Source organism: Mustela lutreola, chromosome 1, assembly GCF_030435805.1.
Source record: "Mustela lutreola isolate mMusLut2 chromosome 1, mMusLut2.pri, whole genome shotgun sequence".
In the NCBI taxonomy this organism is placed as follows: domain Eukaryota; kingdom Metazoa; phylum Chordata; class Mammalia; order Carnivora; family Mustelidae; genus Mustela; species Mustela lutreola.
Window position 1 is genome coordinate 185696915 of NC_081290.1, and position 23920 is coordinate 185720834.

At 43.0% G+C, this 23920-nt stretch overlaps 2 protein-coding genes across 16 annotated transcripts in view; one reads left to right on the top strand and one right to left on the bottom strand.

Annotated features, from left to right (window-relative positions):
* Nucleotides 1-8320, bottom strand: part of USP28 (ubiquitin specific peptidase 28) — a 57034-nt gene extending 48714 nt beyond the window's left edge. For 4 of the 5 annotated variants that reach the window (XM_059181133.1, XM_059181111.1, XM_059181125.1 and 1 more), the window contains exon 1: nucleotides 8167-8320. In XM_059181133.1, the coding sequence (XP_059037116.1) occupies nucleotides 8167-8223 (57 nt within the window). In that variant the 5' untranslated portion in view covers nucleotides 8224-8320. Of the gene's footprint in view, nucleotides 1-7474; nucleotides 7496-8166 lie in introns of those variants that run through there. The other variant, XM_059181122.1, reaches the window with a different exon arrangement.
* A 211-nt stretch (nucleotides 8321-8531) lies between these two features.
* The window catches only part of HTR3B (5-hydroxytryptamine receptor 3B), a 49386-nt gene continuing 33997 nt past the window's right edge, over nucleotides 8532-23920 (top strand). Inside the window, exons 1-3 of one of the 11 annotated variants that reach the window (XM_059181166.1) lie at nucleotides 8532-8620; nucleotides 9173-9260; nucleotides 9338-9501. In XM_059181166.1, the coding sequence (XP_059037149.1) occupies nucleotides 9444-9501 (58 nt within the window). In that variant the 5' untranslated portion in view covers nucleotides 8532-8620; nucleotides 9173-9260; nucleotides 9338-9443. Of the gene's footprint in view, nucleotides 9502-14839; nucleotides 14961-18610; nucleotides 18784-23920 lie in introns of all 11 variants that reach the window. The other 10 variants (XM_059181183.1, XM_059181208.1, XM_059181222.1 and 7 more) reach the window with 10 other exon arrangements.

Genomic DNA, 23920 nt, shown 5'->3' on the forward strand with positions numbered 1-23920 from the left:
ACTCTTATATGGTATAAAAGGGGTTGAGCCTGGAATTAAAAGCCAGGAAAAAAAAAAGGAAGTAATCATTGTTTCTCATCTCTTTTTTTCAAATGCACTGAGCAATTCCAACAGCACAGAACGATACAGAGTGAAAAGGAATTTCTCTCTTCTGTCCAACCCAGTCCCACTTCCCAGGAGTAACCACTATTAATAGTTTCCAATATATCTTTCCAGAAGTGGCCTATGCTCATGAATATATCTTTTCATATTGAACACTGTGTTCATGAAACATTGTGATGAAACATTGTGTGAAACATTGTGTTCTTGCTTTTTTCATACTGTCGAACTCATTAAGACAATACTTTCTCATTTCTTTGAATACATGCCCCAGTCAAATACAAGAGAGGAGGCCAGGAAGCTTTTACAATAAGGACATATGGAATGCATCTTCACAAATCAGAGAAAATACCATTTTTAGCAAAAATTCAAAGGCTGAGAAATCAGAAAGATAAGGGCAAAATCAAATTTACATGCTTACAGTGTTACAAACCTAACAGTAAAATTAAAAGTTGTTAGGCGGGACTCAGGGTGCAGTTTCTATTTGTGATAAATAAGCAGGACATGAGAGTAGTGAGGGACTGGATTAGGAAAGGTTCTAAATGTCAGTATGAGTTTGGACTTAATCTGATGAACAATGGAAAATCATCACAGGTCCCTCAGCAGAGCATAAATATGAGGGAAAATAATGGTGCTCTAAGGGGATTAATCCAGTACATGTGAACAGTCAGTTCAAAGGGAGCTAAGACTAGGGAAAGAAAACTTACCCGTGAGTTAGAGTACCACCAAATACACAGGTGTGATGAGACAGGGAGGGGGCCGAGAGGAGAACTGAAAAGGCAGGACGTACAGCGAACATCTCAGAAATGGAAAAAATGAGGCTTAGTCAAATATTCAAAACTGGATGCGTGAGAGAATGCTGCTGGCAATGACATAAAAAGTCACCAGCAAGAAAACCAACCAGTGTAATACACCACACTACCAGAGTGAAGGGTAAAACACCTGATGACCTTGACTGATGTAGGAAAGCATTTGATGAAACACCTTTTCATGATGAAAACAATCAGAAAACTAGGAACAGAAGAGAATTTCAACATGATAAAGTGCATTTAAAAAAAAAAAAATGAGGGCGCCTGGGTGGCTCAGTGGGTTAAAGCCTCTGCCTTCAGCTCAGGGCATGATCCCAGGGTTCTGGGATAGAGCCCCACATCGTGCTCTCATTCAGTGGGGAGCCTGCTTCCTCCTCTCTCTCTGTCTGCCTCTCTGCCTGCTTGTGATCTCTGTCAAATAAATAAAATCTTAAAAAAAAAAGAAAACTCATAGTGAGTGGCATACTCAACAGTGAAAGACCAAATGCCACCCCCCTAAAATCAGGAACGAGCCAAGGATGTCCACCTTCAGCGATGCTAGTCAGTGGTGTCCCGGAAGTTCTGGCCAGAACAATCAGGCAAGTAAAATAAAAGGTATCTGAATTAGAAAGGAAAAAGTACAACTAGCTCTCTTCACAGATGACAGGATATATACAACTCCAAAGAATCTACAAGAGTCACTAGAGCTGATAAACACATCCAGTGATGTTGATACAAAATCAACAGGCGAAAATCAGCTGTTTCTATACAGCAGCAATATACGATCTGACTCCAGGGTTCTGAGACTGAGCCATGTGTTGGGGTAAGCGCTGAGTGTGGAGCCTGCTTAAGATTCTCTCTTTTCTAGGGTGTCTGGGTGGCTCAGTTGGTTAAGTGACCAACACTTGGTTTTGGCTCAGGTCATGATGTCAGGGTCGTAAGATTGAGCCCTGTGTCCGGCTCTGTGCTCAGCAGTCTTCTAGAGACTCTTTCTCTCCCCCTGCTGCCCAAGCTCGCTCTCTCTCTCTCTTTAAAACAAATAAATAAATCTTAAAAAAAAAAAAAAAGGATTCTCTCTTTCCCTCTGCCTCCACCCCTCCCCCATGCTCTCTCTCGAAAAACATTTAATAGTTAATTTTATATTATGTGAATTTCACTTCAATTGAGTGAAATCAAGAGAGATTTTTGCTTCCACATGCACACATACACCCCCCAAAATAAAAAGGACATCAGGGAAGTACTAATTTGTACAAGAATATTGGAGAATAAGTTATTTGTTTGGGGTAACTCAAATTTAAACTAACAACCATCACGCAGCATGCTACCAGCACCTACTCACACAGATTTTTTTTTAAAGATTTATTTATTTATTTGAGAGAGAGAGAAAGCACGTGTGTGCAAGCAGAGGGAGGGAAGAGGGAGATGGAGAGAGAGAATCCTCAGGCAGACTTCCCACTGAGCACGTCCGACGTGGGGCTGGATCCCGGGACACCTGAGCCAAAACCAGTGGTTGGATGCTTAACCCACTGAGCCACCCAGGCACCCCTACTAGTGCGGATGGTTAACTTGGCTTTTTCTTTCTGGTATTCTGACCTCCCTTTTCGGGTAGAAAGCCTGGATAGTGGGAATAGTGCTCCACAGTGCAGATCCCACCACACGTTAGCTTCAGAGTAAATCTCAACTTTCCAGGGCTTCAGTTTCCACACTTGGAAAATAAAGTAAACGGTAAGCTTTGGTGGCACCGGGTATGACCCTCAGATGAAATAATGCATATAAGATTTGTTAGTAACATGAAAAAAAAAGAAAAGAAAAGAAATGTCAGACGCTGAGACCTGCCCATCCAGCAAAACTCGTCTAGATGTTGGGAGAACACTACCCACGTGAGGGTTTCGGTGTGGTCACTTACAGCTGTGTACCTTTGCAACTCCTACTTCCTCCTCACACTAAATTTTACTTCACAAGGTGGCTCTGTGGGTTCCATGAGAACATACAACAAAGCACGTCATACGTCATCAAGTGGCAGCTGAAAAGTTTGGTTTTACTTTTTTTTTTTTTTTAACATTTTATTTATTTAAAAGAGAGAGGGAGAGAAAGAACAAGCATGAGGGGAGAGAGAGCAGAGGGAGAGGTGGAAGCAGGCTCTCTGCTGAGCAGGGAGCCCCATGCAGGGCTGGATCCCAGGACCCTGGGATCACACCTGAGCCAAAGGCAGATGCTTAACAGAATGAGCCACCCAGGCCACTGAAAAAAGTCTGGTTTTAGAAAGGCACGTGTTCCAGGAAGAAAGTGGGAGTGGCTTGAGGTCCCAGGCCTGCTACTTAGCATTTGAGCTTAAGTAAGCCACACTTCCCATCTGCAACATGCAGGCCAAGAGACTTCACCTTCAAATCTCATTGTTAGGCCCTTATAAGCTATATTAAGAGCTGAGTCTCAGTGTCCTCATCAGTCATAAGACATAATAATTTACACCTTGCATAACTGTAAATATACAGAAAGCACAGAAAAGTGCTTCAGGCCATAACTGGCACGTGGCAAATACTATTAGAGCAGGTAGCTGTTCCAATGCCTGTGGCAGAAGTCCCTATGCAGCACAGGGTTAGAGCCAAGGACACAGATATGCAAGTACCACTGTTTAAACAGCATTTGCAAATAGAGGAGGAGTCACTGGCAAGTCGTGATTCAAAATGCAGACTTGAAGTTAGTAAAAGGAACATTAACAGCCAGGAAAGCTAACAGGTTAGCCCCTCAATGAGAAGAAAGGTAGAAGAACCAGAATAAAACAGGTTCCAAATGTTCCAAGGGAGAGAGTTCGGGAAGTAAGGCAGTTGTACAGTAAGCGTAGTAACAGGTCACTGTCTAAGAACTCCTTCTATACCCTCGAGTCATAAGATATTAAAATTGTAAGATGAAGAAGAGAAACTCAAACATATTTTCCAAGACTAATTTTCCTAAGAAAGTTGTTGTTTTGTTTTTGTAGTTTTTAGGAAAAAGCAAAACCATTGATATTAAGTAGGAATAAAGTCAAATGCCAAAATAAACATCAACCAAACAGTGGCAATGAGGAATCATCACATACAAAAGCAGGAGAAAGGGGCTTGAGTTGGTACTTGAATAACCAAGGAGGAATGGCCAAAAGAATTACTTCTGTAAGTCCACGGAGTTCACCAGAAGGTGGTTAGTCACTGATCGCCTCGGAGAGATCAGTTTCATTCTCAAGAGACAAATACTAAAAGCCTACTACTGGCAAGGTTCTCCTTGGGTGGCCTGGGGAATGCTGATCCCATACAGTCACTGCCCTAAGATCTAACCTTCTGGTGCCTTGTCAGCCTCTCTGCATGCCTCTAGGCAATCAGACCTCTTTCTCGCGGGAGCCTAGACTGGTCCCCCACAGCCGTCTCCTAACTGGATGTTTTTCCTGAGGCCTGCTGCCACCAACACCTCTGCAGGGCAGTCTGGGAACCCATATGCCTTGGACTAGGGGCTGGGCCTCCTATCACCCAAGAGCAGATCTTGCAAGGGTCTGTGATTTCCAAGTTTTCCACAGTGAGTTGAAATTACAATATAATTGAGAAAATGCTTAAGGAAAGAAACAGGTGGACTTAGAAACTCTGGTCGAAAAGTAAACAAAACTAAAGTAAGGTACTGGACAAGTTCAATCGCTGGATAGGGCAGAAGTCAATGTCACTGCTGTTTTGCTGGAGGACTGGGGACACGTGCATAGCTAAATGGAAGGTGGGAATTCTGCACCAGGTCATCACCCAGGGATGTTATCCAAAGGCAAGCTGCGATTCAATAGGTAAGTGCGTTGGTTTGTGGAGCCTGTTTAGGTCCCTGGTATAAATACTCCCACGGTGACGATTTCAAGCTACCAACAAGAGGCCCCGGGACACAGGGTTGGGAAGAGATGTACACATTCAGACGGAAAGGCAGCCCGAGCTGGCTCAGCGCACCCAAATCTCTACATTTCCAACAAACTCCTGGGGGATGCAGAGGCTGCTAGCCCACAGACTGCTAGCCCACTGACAACGAAGGTGTCTGGGGCTTAGGCTAGAATAAAGGAAATGTGAGATAACTTAGAAAGGCAAGGAGGGGCATCACTTAGCTCAGGGTTTCTTGAGCTCAGCATCACTGACATTTGGGGCCAGATAACTCTTTGTTTTGGGGGCTGTCCTGTACATCACAGAACATTCAGCAGCATTCCTGGCTTCCACCCACTGAGGCCAGTACATCCTCCTCCTGCAATCCCCATCAAAAAGCTCTCAGGACACCACGGAGAGAAATGAAGGAAGAAGGGAAGGGTGGTACCTCTTACACCAAGAGAAAAGAGATAATGAAGAGGAAACACAAAAAGAAAAAAAAAAAGACATCTCCTTACAGAAACAAAAACAAACACCCACCATCTCTTTTGATAGCAGCAGACTCAGCCAAGTAGAAAAGAAGCTATATATTTAGAAAGAATGAAGGGAAGATTGAGTTTAAAACATCAGGAGGGTTCTGGAGGGTAAAAGAAAGGTTCTGACCTAAGACAACAGGTCCATTGACTCAGAAGTAGGATCAAGGCTATCTTAGGCTCTTAGACTCAGAATTTCTTGGGTTCTATCCAGGCTGTGCCATTTGCTAGGTGGGTGATCTTGGGAAAACTGTTTAATAAATGTAAGTCTTCCTATATGAATACTTCACGGAGTGGCTCTAAGTCCCAAGATAATACAGGATAAGTTCTGAGCACAGGTTCGGGCATATACTACATGTTCAATTAACGTCAGCTCCTACTACTACCAGCATCATTATTTTCCTTAAAAAACATCTGCTTCCCTTGGCTACCACTTACATTCCTTCAAGGAAATATAACACATGGAAAGATCTTGCCTGGCAAGGCGCTACTTGTCACTGCTTTTTACAAATATTGTACTCATTGTGTGAGCAGAAACTATCTGTAGCTGAAGAGACCTTAAAGTTGTGAGAGCCAACCAAGCGCTAACGGGCTGGTGTTCCGAAAATCACAACTAACGAGACAAGGTAAACGTGAATGAAAAGCCAATAAATCAAGAGAAAGCAAAAAGGACATTAAATTTTCACGGAAACTGGCAGGTTTTCATAGGGCTCCAGGCAGCGTCAGGAGCATGTGATGAATCCTCGTGCAGCTGCCAAGGATGACGGGTTTGTAAGAACCAACCTGACTTCAAGTTGTTTATCCTACAGTAACAGAAAATGTTGCTGCTGGTTTTTTTGTTTGTTTGTTTTAGCTAAGTCAAGAACTGATTAAAACACAGAAATCTGTCTGTTAAGAAATCTCTATAGATGTTCGAATGGGCAGTCTGGGGTGTTAAGCGACATCCCAAAGTATCCTCTTTCAGACTCTAGAGCACATATTCCAAGGGTGCTGCATTTTTCTCACTAAAATTCTTGGGAGGCTATAAAGGGTTCTGTCTGTGCCCATGCACCACTGACCAATAAGGGAAGGGCTGCATTCTAGGTTTTAAATAGCTTCCGAGTGCCCTGGACGGATAGCTCTTCTCAACCGGAACTGAAGACCCTTTAAGGGAAATGCAGAGTGCCTCTGAGAATCCAAAATAGAATTCATTCTAACATAAAACTCATCAAGATGGGGAAATTACTAAAATCCTTCCTCTGAGATGTGAACAGTACTTTCCCTCGGTAAGATTCCTTCAACCTAGCCTGCTAATTTCAAGCATTTTCATTAGCAAAAACAAAAGGGGCAAACATTATCAAGCATTCCAAGCTTATCAGGCTGTCTGTATGGGGCGAATCACCAGGAAGAACAGTGAATGTCATCACTCTGCAGGTGGCCAAGAGTCAGGGTACTTGGGCCAGCCACAGCCAAGCCGAGTTCCAAGTCTTCCCAAAATAGCTATGACTTACATACAAGTGCTCATCAAACACCTCAGACAAACCCTGAATGGTGAGAGACAGTGCTCAAACTGTGGCAGAGGTAAACGAAGATGCCACTGATGACCAGGCACGTGGTCCCCGAACATATTTAAATATGACCTACTCTCCCTTAAAATAGCCTCTCCCCTAAACCAACAAAACTATCTCAAAACTCCGATTTTTCCCCACCTGTTCTGAAGTCACTGTCCTAAAAACAAATAGAAATGACCTGTGAAACCAGAGAAAATCCTGACTCAGAGACCATTAGGTATTCGCGGACACCGAACAAGAGCATCCCCATTAGAAATCGGCAGCACGTGAAGGACCATCCATGTTACTTTCATTTTGGAGCCCAGGACCTGGAGGACATTAAAAAGGAAATGGGTTCACTATACACCACGGGTCTCCTGTGTGCACAAAAAGAATACACAGGCACAAAAGGTTTCCCACGTGGAAGTAGCTGACAGCTCTGCATTGTAAATATTTTTATGAAATTCCTCATTTCCAGACTCTCACTGGAATACTTGGCACAGGTCTCCCATTCGGTCTCGAAAAAGCACAGCAGTGGAGGGGGGAGGAAGGGGGTGTGAAGTTATAACTTTCCAAAGTAACATTAGAAGACGTTCTTGAATTGCCCACTTAACCAAGTTTCTATACACGGCATTATCAGCCTTTTGATTTCTCCCAAACCAACTCACCAACTCAGCCCAGAAATCCTTGTATTGATTTCAATCTTCTGAGATAATAGGAACAGGAACGCATTTACGAGAATACCTTCTATTCACCGCGCTGTTTCTTCTCCCTCCTTAAAAATCTCCTGATGAATGCACCGGGCAGGCTGCTCTCAGTTTATTTAAAAAAGAAAGAAAAGAAAAAAGAAGGGGGCTGCTGGGGGAAGGGAAGGGAGGGAGTGGTAGCCAGGACCCCTGGTCTTCCACACAGTGTTCATCAATCCCTGCTCTAAGTCAGGTAAGTTCGGTCTGCTTCAGACACTTGAAAACAGTACTGCCAGAAACCGGACTAAAAACCACCTTAGCGGCCCTCTTGAGAAGTTTCTCACCCAGGTCAGGGCCCAGGAGCGCTCCCCCTAAAGATCCCTGATGCACACAACCACCCCACGTCCTGCCCTTTATAGTTGGTTCTCCAAAACACCGACTCCCCCAGAACTTCAGCTCGCCCCCAGCCCGAGCCTTGCAAAGACCTAGCGCCCCCCACCACCCGGGCGCACCGCCCTCGCCCTCCGCAGCCCCCGTCCGCCCCGCAGCCCCGCAGCCCCGTAGTCCCGCAGGCCTGCCCGGGGCCCGCGCCGCTCCAGCCCACGCCCCGCAGCCCCCTCCCCGCCCGGGACCTCGAGCCACCCCCGGCCCTCGCTCGCCGCCGCGGGGCCCACCGAGCCGTGCCGGTCGGCTGCTCGGGCCGCGTCGTCCTGGTGTAGCTCCGCAGTCATGGCCGAGGTGCCCCTCCGCGGGTCATCCGGCTCCCGCCGCCGCCGCCGCCAGCCCAGCCTCGCAGAAGAAGGAGGAGGTGGAGGCGGAGGAGGAGAAAGAGGAGGAGGAGGCCCCGCCCCGCCCTCCGCCCCGTTCGGGCCCCGCCTCCGCCCCGAGCGCGCCGGAGGCTCGCCCACACGCCCCGCCCCCGGCCCGCGCGCGCACGCAAGGCGCGCGGCCGAGGGCCGAGAGGCTCTGCGTGCTCCCGCGCACGCCGCGCTCTGACCGGGCGCGGGTCACATGACCCCCAGGCCCCGCCCGCGGCTAACGGTCAGCTGCGCCGCCCCGCGGCGTTCGCGTTCAGAGCTGTGGACGCCCGGGAAATGGTCCTGGCAAGTGCGGACGCTGCGCTCCGCGGTACGGTTCTCGGCGCTCTGCCCCAAGAACCCACTCCTCTGTAGGAGCCGCTGCCGCCTCAAGCCTGCCCGCAGAAGAGCTCCAACTGCCCTCCACCTGGGAACCCGTGTGGGGACCGCGCGCGCAGTGGTTTCCCACCTGGCCGCGCCGCCGCTTCGAAGTCCGGGAACAGGAAGGACTCCAGCGGTCTTCCAGGGCCGGCGGAGGCTGAGCGCTGCGGCCTGTCCCCAGACGGGCCAGCCCTTCCACGCACGGTATCCCAGCGTGGTACCCGGATACCCCCGGGCCCGGCGGGCAGCAGTTGCCGAGTTGTCCCATTTCCGGTTTCCTGCGGTTCCAACCACAGCTCTGTCCTATTTGGTTAAGTTTGAGCCGGACGCTGTGACGGCCTGTTCATAGCTAAGATGCCGCACCCCCCCCCCCCCCCGCCCCGCCACATCCCAAACTGTATTTTCAACAATTCGGTGGAAATGTTCACTACTAACCATGTTTCACATTTATTCACATGTATCACGACGACAATCCCGCTGGCACCCTTTTGGCTGTCCCCAGTGTATGCGGAGACCCGGCGTGGAAGAGCCTCTTTCAGGGGTAGCGTTCTACCATGTTCCCGGTGCAGGCCCCTGGCAGCATCCTGGGTGTGAGTTGCATATGGAGGGTAACCTTTCCTGCGCTCCTGGCATTGTTGTCCGTGTGATTGTGATGTTTCACCTGCAGGGCTTTCTAGTCTGCATGTGGGCACAGCTTGTGGCACGAGGAAACCCGTACGGTGCAGGGGCGGCTCCCCTGAGAGGAGACCTGGCTCGTCTCGGGAGCCTGGGCCATGACTGCAACTGCTGCTTCCTTACCTGGAGACCCAGAGGCGCCCCTTTCCTTGACAGGTAACGCGCAGAGAGATTCCACCCTCAACGGACTGACTGTGTGTGTGTCCGATGGTTGCAGGACTTATGAAAGTTTCTGTCTTTGCCTTTTTTTTTTTTTTTTGGTAAGTAGTGTGTCTTTACCATGTCTGTGGGGCAACTCTTGTTTGTCTTTGCCCGCTCATTTTAGGAAATTGCTTATTTAATGTTAGTGAACAGGGTGGAAACCTGTAACTTTTCCACGAAAATTTCCTTAAAAGACCACCAGGGACCACCTATGCCCATATTTCTGAAACAGATATATACAGGCCATTTGATAAATACAGACCCCTGAATTCTGATTAAGCATCTTTGTGCTATGTGGTTCTAAACAGAACTCCAGATCTAATAAGTCTGATAAAAAAATCAATTTGAGGGCTCTAGATCTGATAGATACTCTTAGCCTCCTTGAGTTTAAGTACCAACTGATCTTGGACATGGTAATCAGCTAGAGACACTCCGTCCAACCGGGGTTCATGAACAGTCTGCAACAGTGCTTGGCCATCTGTTGGCAAGTTTCGTGGTGATCAAGTATCCAAAGTGGACATCAAGGACCATGGGCTGTCACCAAAGAAAATCCATTCTTATTCCCCCTAAAAACCCATACATGAAGGTTCCAGAATAATTACATTCTTAGTTGATAATCATTTCAGGAGAGTTCAGGAAAATAAACAATATTGTTAAGGATCGATAGCAAGTAACTGACATAATGTAAAGAGGGAATAGTTTTCAGAGTATTTTCCTGAGGAAGAAATTGAATTTTTTTTTCTTTCCCTGGAAACTTTTTGTCACCGTGCTGTTACTTTTTCTGAGTCAGTGAATTTATATTTCTGCTTCTGATTTTCCTCACACTATGTAGTTTGTATTACAGTAAAATCATCCCATTTCATTGTTGTTGAGTACTTGGGCGGAGCTTGTGTGGGATAAATGACAATGAAGGGAAAGCGTTAGGAAGAGAAAGGGTAAAGAAGGGTGTGTATACTTCTCTGCCTCATTCTGTGAGCAGTGCTTGCCCCGGGCTTTGGAGCAGTTGGATCTGAAAGCTGGAGCCTCAGGCTGATGATGGACAAGTATGGCTGTTCTTTGAGCTACAGATTCCTTTCCGGGAATGATGGAGTCACAAATGTCCTTATGTAAGGGCTAGCTTTTTAGCAGTAGGAAAATGGCCTTTCTCACTATTTTGGAAAAAATATGGATATTTCTGTTATAATCCCTAGATTAAAGAATTAGATGATATACAAAGTTAAGTGCTAGGTATTTTTTTTTTAAGATTTATTTATTTATTTGACAGAGAGAGAGAGGGAGAGATCACAAGTAGGCAGAGAGGCAGGCAGAGAGAGAGAGGAAGGGAAGCAGGGTCCCCGCTGAGCAGAGAGCCCGATGCGGGACTCGATCCCAGGACCCTGAGATCATGACCTGAGCCGAAGGCAGCGGCTTAACCCACTGAGCCACCCAGGCGCCCCTAAGTGCTAGGTATTAAGAAAGTGTTTCAGAAAAGGCTCTCTTTGGCTATTTGAAAAGTAAATGCATTTTTAGCCTTCCTGAAATGTGTACTGTAGGCAAATGTAGTTTGTGGGGAATCAAAACAACTTTTAACAAAATGAGTGAGTTCATTTCCGTTTTAGAAGTATTGGCCTTGGTATTCAAAATAATAACCTCCCGGTCCCCTTCTTTTTGTTTCTCTGGAAAATATAAGCAAACACTAAAACAACAACAAACCCTCTTAAAATCAGTTTTCTTCAGAATTCGTAAAAGCCTTCAACTCCTGGGATTCAGCTTTCCTTTTATAAGAAGGGGAAAATAATTTTAGCTTCCAGATTGAAAGGTGGTAATAAAGAACCAGGATTAAACCCATTTTTTCAAACTTGATTTTTGACAGCACTCTAGACCAGTGGGAATAGGACAGATTTTTAGCAAATGGTGCTCAGACAGCTCGTTTTCCATATAAGAATTTAATTTTGGACTCTTAGTCATAAACAGAAACCAGTTTTGGGTTGATTAAAGACGAATGTATAAAAGCAAAATCAAAAAAATTTAAAACACTCAATTGGAGAATAGATTTTGAGGACAGGGGCACTTTCTTAAATCAGATGCAAAAAGTACAGTCCATACAAAAAAAACCCTGATAATTTCAATTATGTTAAAATTAAGAATTTCTCATCCAAGGGTACCATTAAAAAAAACGAAAATACCCACAAACTGGGAGACACTGCAACACATACATGTAACTGATAACATTTTAGTATCTAGAGCAAAACTTCAAAACCTCGGCACTGGTACCTTACTGGGGCAGATACTTCCTTGTTCTGGGAGCTGTCCTGCGCATTGTAGGCTGTTTACCATCATCTCTGGTCTCTCCCTACCAGATGCCAGTAGCTCCACTTCCCGCCTGTGATCGTCAAAAACAGCTCAAGACATTGCTAAGTGTTTCCTAAATAGCAAATTCTCTTCTAGTTAAGGAGCACCCATCTAAACTGGGTGAACAACCCTTACGAAAGAGACCATGCACTTGAAGAAAGAGCCAAAGGCCTCTGTAGGCACTTCACAGATGGGAAACTCAAGCATATAAAAAGATTCTAAACTCACTAATGATCAGGAACACAAGAATGAAAACTACAACGATGCCATGTCATGCTTACAATGGACAAAAGTTTTAAAATACCACAATAACAAGTGTTGGAAAGAATGTGGAGCCATGGGAGAGCACTTACACGCTGTTTAGTAGTGTAAATTAGCACAACCACTTTGGAAAACAGTTTGACATCAAGTACTAAAATTTAAAGTTGTGTATGCTTTACAGCCAGCACTTCCTAAATAATATCCTAGAAAAATTCTTTTTTTTTTTTTAAGATTTTATTTGACAGAGATCACAAGTAGGCAGAGAGAGAGGGGTAAGCAGGCTCCATGCTGTGCAGAGAGCCCGATGCAGGGCTCGATCCCAGGACCCTGAGATCATGACCTGAGCCGAAGGCAGAGGCTCTAACCCACTGAGCCACCACAGGCGCCCCTATCCTAGAAAAATTCTTAAACGTTACCAGGATATATGTACAAAAATGTTCATAACACTTTTAATAGCAGATGAAATGGGAATCAACCTAAATATATAAACAGTAAATATATATAATATAATAATAGATAATAGATAAATATATCAACTGATCAATTTTTTATGCAGTCATTCAATGGAATTATATATAGTAGTTAAAATAAATTACAGCTATGCAATATCAAGGATGAATTTCAGGAATATTATATTATAAAGAGCAAATCACAGAAGATGGCATACAATATGATTCCATTAGTACAAATTACAAAAATTGTCAAATAATATATAGTCCAGGGAGATAAACACATGCCTAAACTACTACTAAGACCGTAAATATTATGAACACAAAATTTGGACTAAAAGCTCTGAGGGAAGGGGAGGGCAGGAGAGGGGAAGGGGTATATAGGGGAACTTACAGATAATTGGTAATGCTCTATTTTCATAAATCAAGTGATATATGAGGCTTTGTAATATCATTTTACATACATTTTATGAATGTAAAACATTAAAAGAACATTATTCTAAAATTAAGATCAAAAGGAAATCTTTAATAATATTTCTGTGCCCTCCAAAAATAAAGAAAACACAGTCTCCATAGTTTACAAAGATTACTCTTTTACATTGGGTGATGCATGAGGCAACATTTTAACATTCTGTCCTAATAAGTAGAAATTGTAATTTGACTGTCTTCAAGATAAATGAAAAATATTACCATTCCATTTTATGCAAAGTGTGCCAAAAATCCAGATTTTAGGTGACACCCAATGAGTTAGTCATTTTATAAAACATTTTCCCTTTTGGCTTCTAGATTTGGGGAAAGACTTCCTGTGTCAAAGTTGGGGCCTCCTATAGAAACCAGAAACCTTTAAGATAAAAGCCAGAAAGTTACCCGGGAAGAGCAAATGTATACTTGTATAAAATGTGTAATATATGTGTGTGTTTATGTGTGTATTTATATATATATATATATATATATATATATATATATAATGTATATATATAATATATGTATATACATAATTATAATATGTATAATATATAATGTATAAAATGTATAAAAGCAAATTGTATAATGCAGCAAATACTGGAGCATAAATTGGAGCTTAAGGTGACTTAATTTTTCACTTAGGACACCACTGAAGTGAAAAATCTTTCTCCTCAAAATACCAGAATTTGAAAAAGTAGATACAGCAAGAGTAACTAATACCAGCTTGGCTTCAGAAATGCAGATGTTTTTACTGATCTGGGACTTGAGTCTGGTAGAAAAGAGAACATTTTTAGAGGAAGTAATAACTTACTTATTTATTAAATAAATAGCATTTACAGGCCAGGTGGTGTTACAAGAGCTTCGCATTTATGAACTCATCCTCCCAATGTGCTGTGAAGTAAGTGCTATCATTATTAATACCTCGTTCACAAATGAGGAAACCAACAAAGAATGGTTGAATACTTTGCCCAAGATTTTTCTACTGATAAAGATAGAGCCACGATTCTAAGCTAAGCAGTCTAGCTTTCTTTCTATAGGCCGAGGTAAAAAATAAGATTCTGGATGATTAAGTAGAAAAAAGATCCTGTAAATATTTCTCTGAAGAGGTGCCATTTGTACAGAGTTGACAAAGACGATGGGACTCTGGGCCCTCTACCAAGGACGAGTTTTAGGAGGAGTAACCAGGTCCCAGTTTGCCTGGGGCGGTTCAAGTTTACCCCTGTTTTCCCAGCACGGTTATTAATAGCTTCTCCTTTCTCAAGCTTCTAGGTTTGGATGATAAATTGTATGGTCATCTTACTGACAGAGTTTATCTTGAACAGAAACAATTCCTAAAGAATCACACTGTAGTAATCCCAAAGTCTTTGAGGTATAGCTCAAATGCAAATCTCTAGCCAAGTCTGATAACAAGAACTGGTTAACCTGTTTCAGAAGAACAGCCAGGGGAAATAGCGGGCACCCTATTGAAAGCACATGGGATCACTGCCTTGAATCCCATGCCCTGAAGGGATTGTAGCATTTTCAGTTTTGTAACCCAGCTTCTGTGGCATTTAAGCCTAGAGGTAGGTGCCTGAGAGCCATCCCCGGAGAGCTGGAGACACTGTAGAGTTAAAAGGAGAGAAAATCTTTGATGGTCTCTGCCAAGAGGGGCAGAAGTTGAATGAGGTTTTCTGTCCCCATGGGAGAAAAGCATTTAGAATTTTGGACCTGGGATGTTGAAGGTAAGAACATTAAAATTCTGAAACAATTGTTTGTTGTAATATTTATTATATCCTTTACTTATCCAGAGTAACAAGAAACTTAAAACCAAAGGAACAAGGTGCCCAACAGACCATCTGGACTCTTCAGCCATTTCTGTGAGGAGCTGCAATGCCCTAGGGGGGGTGTCACTTGCTTTAAGGAGTATAGGTAAGAACTGCATTCCCCACGCCCTTCAGAGAGCTGGTCTGGGAAAATCAGAGTGCTCTAGTACCAAGGAGTAAAAAAGATTTAGAGAAGTACTTCGTGTAAAATTATTAGTCATGTTATCGGAAGTAGAGAATTCTCAACTCTAGAGAAAAGACAACAGTGATCCCAACAATTATTGATTATCAGTCATTTCATTGGCAAACCAAAGAGAATGGGACAATGGCAAAACCAACACTGAGTTGATCACGGTGAGTAGGTCGGTGATCTGGTTATAAGCTCATGGGGAGATCATGATGAAAATATTTTCAACATTACGAAATGACAAATAAGTTTTGATTTTTACAAAAACTAAATCTGCATTGCTCAAACTGGTAGGAGAAAGAGCCCCTTTTCTATAGCTCTGTGACAAGGGAGCCTACACGTTCAGCACAGGTTATAAAGATTCCTGGGGGGAGGCTTCTTGAAACAAAAGTTTAACAGATGTGACATTTTTGTTTTTTTTCTTGGCTGGGAATTCATTCTCAGTATTTAACAGTACTGGAAAAGCTATGACATAACTTTTGGCTTTCCTACCCACTTACATTCATTATTTAGGAATCTCTCTGTTGGTTATCATAAATCTGGGGGGACCTGGGTGGCTCAGTCAGCTGAGGTGTCTGGCTCTTGATCTCAGCTCAGGTTTTGACCTTGGGGTTGTGGCTTCAGGTCTCTCATTGGGCTCTATGCTGGGCATGGAGCCTACTTGAAAAACAAAACAAAACACTGAGGGCGCCTGGGTGGCTCAGTCGGTTAAGTGCCCAACTCTCGATTTTAGCTCAGGTCATGATCTCAACATCATGAGATCCAGCCCCATGTTGGGCTCCACACTCAGAAGGGAGCCTGCTGATGATTCTCTCTCTCTTCCTCTGCCCCTCTCCACCCCCATGCTCGTGCTCTCTAAATAAATAAATCTTAAAAAAAAAAAAAAAAAGCAGAGTCAGAACACAGAAGAAAGGACTGACAAGGGGTGTGTGCCCCAGTTTTGCAGCTTTTCTCAGGCAACGGGCCATAGAGTGTGACATGAGGTGGCGGAAGTGCTGATAGGAGACCAAGCAGGCTTCTGGCCTGAGGAACCATGAACTAGAAGTTAGGCCAAATATACTCACTCAAAAGTGAGGAGAGAATTGTGAAAAGGAGAGAGGTAGAGAAAAGGATCCCTAGGTTTTTGTGCGGATTCAACCCAGGTCCCTGGCTACCCTTCTACCACAGACATGAAACACCTCGAAAAGGACAAAAGAAAGCAGATGAGCTCTGAGCTGTTGCCTACATCCAAATGAGACCATTTGCAGTTTGAGTCTCACCAAATGAATTCACTTCTAAAGCACAAAAACATCAGCATTCACTGGAGGAAGATTTTACACAGACACACACACACAGACACACACACAGACACACACACACACGTTCTCTTTACCCTTTAGACATAACAGAATTCAGAGTCTCAGTAAAACATAGTATGCAGGATACAATCCAAAATTACTTGATATATAAAGAACCAGGAAAATGTGACCCATTATCAAGAGAAAAGACAGGCCAGATCAAGATGTTAGAATTAATCAGACAAAAACCTTGAAATATCTATGATAACTATACTTTGGAATAAAGGAAAATACACTCATAATAAATGAGAAAACAGAAAAACCTCAACAGGTAATTATAAAATATAAATAAGAACAAAAATGAAAAAACTTCAAACTTAACCATTCAGTATCTGAAATTAACAAGTCGTTGAATTGGCTTTATTGTAGGGTACACATTGTGTAAGGGAAAAATTATGACATTGGCTTGTGGTGTGTATCTATTTAGATGTAATGCTTATGACAATGAACTTAAGTAACGGCAGGGCTGGTGAATGGAACCAAATGATTGCAGGATTACTGTATTTTATCGGAAAGTATAGTAAAAGACTAAAAAGACTGTGAGGAAGTAAAAATAGTTATTTTAATTCCTAGCATAACCACTAAGTAAAAAGTATAGCTAAAATGCTAATAGGTAGGGCACCTGGGTGGCTCAGTTGGTTGAGCGACTGCCTTCAGCTCAGGTCATGATCCTAGAGTGCCAGGATCAAGTCCTGCCCTTCTCCCCCTGACCCGCCCCCCATCTCATGTTGTCTCTCCATTCTCTCTCTCTCAAATAAATAAATAAAATCTTTAAAAAAATAAAATGCTAATAGGTAGTCGTTCATTGATATTAAAAATAAAAAAATCCAAAAGTAGGCAGAAAAGGAAGAATAAAAACACAATATAGAAAACAAACATTAAAATGGGAGATTTAAATCTAACATCAATTACTACTTTAAATATTAATGGATTAAATATTCCAATTAAAAAGCAGAAATTAACAAAATTAAAAGGAAGATCTACGTACACCATATGCAAGAGATACACTGTAAATTTAAAGACATGCACAGGCTGAAGGAGAAGATACACCATGCACCATGGACTGAATGTTTCTGTCCCCCCAGATTCATATATTAAAACCTTAACCCCCAGTGTGATGGTATTAGGAGGTGAGACTTTCCAGGGGTGATTAGGTCATGAGGGTGGAGCCCTCATGATGAAATTAGTACCCTATAAGAGACCCCAGGAAGCTCCCAAGTCCTCTTTCTGTTATGTGGAGATACAAGAAATTGGCAGTCTGCAGCCCAGAAAAGATCCCTCACCAGAAACTTGACCATGCCGGCACCCTGAGCTTAGACTTCCAGCTTCTAAAACTGTGAGAAATAAGTTTCTGTTGTTCATAAGTGACCCAGTCTGTGGTATTCTGTTATAGCTGCCCAAAGACACCACGTAAACAGCACAGAGAGCCTGGGGTGGTTATTAGTATTGGACAAAATAGACCCATGACCAAAAGCTCTACCAGAAACAAAGAGAGTTGTTTTATAGTGGCAAAAGTGTCGATTCATCAGGAAGACCTAATAATCATAAATAATAACAGAGCTTCAAAAATACATGAAGTAAAAACAAAGACTAAAAAGAAGAAACAGACAATTCCACAATATTAATAGATTTTAACACCCCACAGGAAATGGTCCAACAAGAGACAGAAAAAGCAATGAAAATGTAATCTGAACATTATTGGACCACCTTGATCTAATTGATATTCACAGAATGTTAGAACCAGCAATAGCAGAATATACATTCCTTTCAAGTATACCTAGTACTTTTGCAAGAATCATGCCAATCCATGAAACATCTCTGAATTGAAATAAAATTATTGCAATCATAGAATATGTTCCTTGACCCCAATAAAATAAAATTAAAATTACATATGGTCCCCAACTTTTGATGATTCCACTTATGATTTTCAACCTTATGGTGTTGTGGAAGTGATATACATTCATTTGAAACTGTCCTTTGAATTTTGATCTTTTCCTGGGCTAGTGCTATGCAGTCTGATTGTCTCTTATGATGCTGGACAGCAGCAGGGAGCCACAAAGGGTCAGTAACTGATCCATTAGAATCATTTTGTACCATACAACCGTTCTGGTTTTCACTTTCGATATAGCAGTCAATAAATTACACGAGATATTACTTTATTATAAATCAGGCTTTGTGTTAGATAGTATTCTCCCAGCATGGGTTAATATAAGTGTTTTTTTTTTTTTTAAGATTTTCTTTATTTGACAGACACAATGAGCAGGGAACACAAGCAGTAGGAGAGGGAGAAGCAGGCTTCTCGACAAGCAGGGGGCCCGATGTGGGGCCCCATCCCAGGACCCTGGGATCACGACCTGAGCTGAAAACAGATGCCCAAATGAGTGAGCCACCCAGGCTCCCCTAATGTAAGTGTTCTAATAAGGTCAGCTAGGCAAAGCTATGATGTTTGGGAGGTTAGGTGTGTTACATGCATTTTCCACTTAGTGGTATTTTCAACTTGTGATGGGTTTATGAGGTTGTAACCCTGTCATAAGTCAAGGAAGACCTGTATGATATCTAGAAAAACATCCCAAATTTTAAAATAGACAACTTCTAAATAATCTATGGGGCAAGAAACATCACAAGAAAAATTAGAAAATATTTAAAAGGAAAAGTAATGAATATACAACATATCAAAATTGGTACAATGCCACTAACCTAGTGCTTAGAGGAAATGTATGGGTGTATTTTTTTGAGTATAGTGACACACAATGTTACATTAGCTTCACGTGTACAACATAGTGATGCAAGAAATCTATACATTATGTTGTGTTCACTACAAGTCTGGCTACCATCTGCCCCTATACCTCACTATTAACAACATCATTAGCTGTATTCCTTATACCATGACCTATTCATTCCGTATCTGGAAGCCTGTATCTCCCACTCCCTGTCACCTGTTTTGCCTAACTTTCCATCCTCCACCCCTCTGGCACCCATCCATTTGTTCTCTGTATTTATAGGTCTGGTTCTGAAAAGGCTACATTACCTATATAACATTCTAGAAAAGGCAGAGCTTCCTAACATTAAAATTCTGTATGGTTTTTAGTAATACTGTTTGTAAATTTTAGAAGTGGAGGACCAAGGCTTTATTTATCTCCACAGTTAGGAAGAAAGTAAGGAAGTTACCCCTTAAAAAGTCACTGAGTCTTTGGGAAACTTGGGTGCTCTTAGGGACCAAGAGTTTGGAAAAGCAAGAGTAAGGAAGTAAGCAGGGAGGACTTTGCTGACAGTTGCAGCAGAGTAGAAATAAATTAGATGAGATGATGTTGGGGACCCTGAAGACGAATGTTTAGAGCAAGGAAGGAAGACTAGTGAATAGAGGCACGGCATGACTCTGAAGTTGTGGAAATGTGCACTGTGGAGTTAAAAAAAACATACCAGAGGTTGGCTGGAGTTCTCTGGGGCTGCGAGTGCAGTGGCTGCCACAAGGCGGCGCTCTGACTACATCTACTTCGGTTTCCACTGTGCTTTTCATTGTCCCACTCCTCTCTCAGTCTTTAAGGGCTCTAACTAGAGGTCTGTCACACTCCAGCCATAGTCAGCCAGCCTATTATTAGTGCCAAGCCTTCCGCCTGGAGCAATGACAGTGTAAATTTCAGCAATGGCAGAAGGGGGACAAATACAGCTGTTGTGCATTTTAGAATAATTGCTACAGGCCATTTGGAGACAGCTTTATAATAATGGCACTTATACAGACTTATACAATATTTCCCTTTTCTGTTTTACACCCCCCTCAACACTCTGCAACATGAGTTTGTTAGTCCGCTCATCTCATGAGTCTAGAATGATCTTCTCCCTAATTTTATTTGATTTTACTTTATTTATTTTTTAAAGCAAGAAGCATTTATTTGGGCAATTAGAATTGCAAGTCAGAAAACAACAGATTCAGGTAGAAACCTGGGTTCTGTCTGCTTCTCAGTTTTATAAAAGAAGGTACCATCCAGGGACGCCTGGGTGGCTCAGTTGGTTGGACGACTGCCTTTGGCTCAGGTCATGATCCTGGAGTCCCGGGATTGAGTCCTGCATCGAGCTCCCAGCTCCATGGGGAGTCTGCTTCTCCTTCTGACCTTTTCCTTGCTCATGCTCTCTCTCAAATAAATAAAATCTTTTAAAAAAAAAAAAAAAAAGAAGGTACCATCCAGCCCTTTCATACCCCGTTCCTTCTGCTACGAACTCTGCTCTCACTGCCCTCACCTAATTGACTGTCTTTTCCCAGCACAAATGCTGTTTGTGAAAAACCTCTCCTCAGCCCACCCCAGGTCTAGCTCTTGTTTTCGCTTCCATTGTCCCCGGTTGACTCACCAACTAGCTTGTGTTCATCTCATTGCATTCTCAGTGTGTCTTACCAATCACTTTGAACTTGAAAAGTTCGTTGAACTTTTCTTCTCTTGTATTTCCCAGTGTCAGCCACAATTCCCCACACAGTGAGCAGATGAATAGGTAAATAAATAAAGCCAGCTCTGACAGACCAAAGTCCTTGTCCCATCTTAAGTCCACAACTGGGTTGAAAATATCCAGGCATGTAGACCTGAGCCTGTCTTCCTGGCTGCAGTGGTTGACCACAACCTCTCCACAGAAAAGTTATAAATGGGCCTATGTGGAGAGGTTCTGGATCCTGCACTGAGCCACAGATCAGGGAAGATGCCCAGAGCTGGCAAAGCAAGACGTCAAGGCCTATCATCTGTGCAGAAGGCCAGGACAACACGGGTCACTGAGTCAGACTACCTGTCTGCCATTGCAGTCGAAGCTGTGTCCTGCAGCTGATGTATTAGAGGCATGGAAAGAAGCAGCAAACCTGTGATTCCGTGTTCCTCTAGTTTGGGGGGCCCGTCTTGCTCCAGGGAACTGTGACACCCCTGAGTCTGAGGTACCCTCTGAGAGAATCAAAGAGGCATGAACTCCCTGTGTCTGTGTCCCACGTTTATACTTTGGCTGCTTTCTAGCTGGTTCTGGAGCACGCCAAATAAGAGCAGTCTTGCTCCAAAGACCCCGCCCATCCTTGGTGAGTTGGTGGCGAAAGAGCAGCATATTGGATGTGGCTGCAAAAAAGCTCGTCCTTTCTGGTGTCCTCTTCTTGCAAAAACCGAGCTTCTTTTCTGCCCACCTGTTCATTCTTCTCTCCCTCTCTTTCTCCCATCCTTCTCGCATATTTAACAAGTACTACCACGCGCCGAGCTCTTTGCTGGAGATGCCAAGATGAAAAAGGCACCGTGCTCTACCCTCAGGGAATTCACAGGATTCTGGAAGAAATAGGGAAGTAAATAAATAGTCTTAATTAAAAAAAAAAAGTCATAGTTGAATAAATGCTGTCATATAGGAGGTGTCTGTGAGGCCCTGGAGGTTCAACAAGAGGGCCATGGTGCAGTAGCAGATATCCAGTAGCCAGTTGGTGGGAGGAGCCCTTCCCATCATGGCTGATTTCAAGCTACTACTAACCGGATGTCACTGAACACAGAGTTGGGAAGAGATATACACAGTTGGCTCTTTTGCTGCAGAAAGACCCAGCTCTGGCATACAACCACCATGATTTCACCTCCTAAGACCCTGAGCAGAACATCCCTTCAAGCCATGCCTGGGTTTCTGACCTATAGAACCGTGAGCCCATAAATGAGTTTTGGTTTAAGCTGCCAAGTGTGTGGTAATTTGTTACGTTGCCATAGAAACCTATAGAAACAGAACCTATTATACAGACCTAAGCTTAGAAATGGTAAGCAATTTGACCAAGGCCATGAGCATCTAACAAGTGATGGAACAGGGAGGGAAAATGACATGTGTCAGACTCAGAAACCTGGAAACTTATACCCGTGTTCTATGACTTATCATAGAAAACCGTGTCACATGGCCATGAAGGGCCAGAGTCGTGAGGAATACTATTCCTCGTTCATTCATTCATTCATTCATTTTTAAGAACCAGATGTGCATTATTATTAAAGATGAAATTCTGAGCCAGAAGAAAATCAAATGTTGAGTGTGGCTTTGGACTTGAAGTGGTGGCCCAGTGGTTACCTTGATACTTATTTCAGAGGATAATGCTGTGGAGTAAAGAAATTCCATATGGGACTGTACTCATTAGATATTTGATTTTGGCTAGAGCATCCATTTCTACTTTTCTCCTCCAGCCTGACCAGATGTGCTGAGAAAATTTGGTTTCCCCCGAATATGTACATCTGTCAAAATTCCTGTCAATTTTAGCACTACTGCCAAGGGAGTGAACAAAGAGGGTTAGCGATTAACTTCAAAGAACTTTGTTGGAGAGGAATAAAGATATTTAAGGTCTATTTTGTGAACTAATTGCATTTGCATATTTATGGGATTTACTGATATAGCAGTAATTAAAAACTATTTAGTAGTCTTAAAGGACACATAACTCAGTTGCTGTTTGCATAATAAACACTTCCTTATTATGTTTGCATAATAAACCCTCTCCCCCGCCTTCTTCTAAAAGACACTGGTCCAGCTAAGAGGTGTCATAGGAAATAATGGAGAAACAAAGTGCAAGGACTCATGGGAATGTGGGGAGGGGGGGCTACTGAAAGAAATACATCTCTAGGTAGTCAGTTGTAGGCCTGACCTAAACCATGTTGAGGAAACACTGATTCAAACCTCAGATTAATAAGTCTTTCTTTTCCCAGCTGATATTTGAGAAGCCTGAATGCTGAGCTCCTGACAATTCCAATTTTTTATTTTAATACACTGATCTGCTTGAAGGACCTGAATGAAGTTCACTTCCCATTCATCTTTCCTAAAGAGCTCTCTAAGGGTGGGATAGTGGGGGTGAGATCCTTGAGTCATGGATGATAAGAAACAATGTGAGTAAAAAGTACTGTAATAAGAAAAGACAGTTTTCATGAAAAATTAAAGGTTGAACAGGGAAGAGATAGCAAATCTAAAGACACTGAGTAAACAAACTACATGCAGACCGGGCAGTAAGGTCAGAAAAGGTACTATCTGAGCCTTCTGGTGATGCGGAGCAGGGCGGGCCATCAGGGAAGGATCAGGAAGCATCTGCATATAAACTATTTTGAGGACAAGTCACTCACACAAAACCTTTCCCATCTTGGCAGAATTCATCAGCCAATAAAGAGCTGTAATGGGCAGGATCACCAGACTGTTGTTAAATTAGCTAATGAAGGTCGTAATGTACCTGTATTACACATCATTAGCAATGGCCTTCCAGTAACAGATGGGGATATGAGGAAGAGAGAAGAAAAGGGAGGGGAAGCATGTCCCAGAAGGTTTGACATAGAGCCATGCTTACTAAAATGTGTGGCAAGAATGTAATGTTGATCATCATCTCAATTAAACCTTTGCATAAAAGCAAGCTTCCGTGTTGTCTTCCCATAGAAAGTGCTGTGTGCATGGATATGCTGCCTGTAGCTTGCCTTTCTCCCGATGGACAGGGCTGGGACCTTGATGGCCAGACCAATCTTTGGTGATGTTCTCTCTTGATAAAGCCCCATTTATCTGGCCATTCTCTCTAGAGGATATTTCTCAAAACTT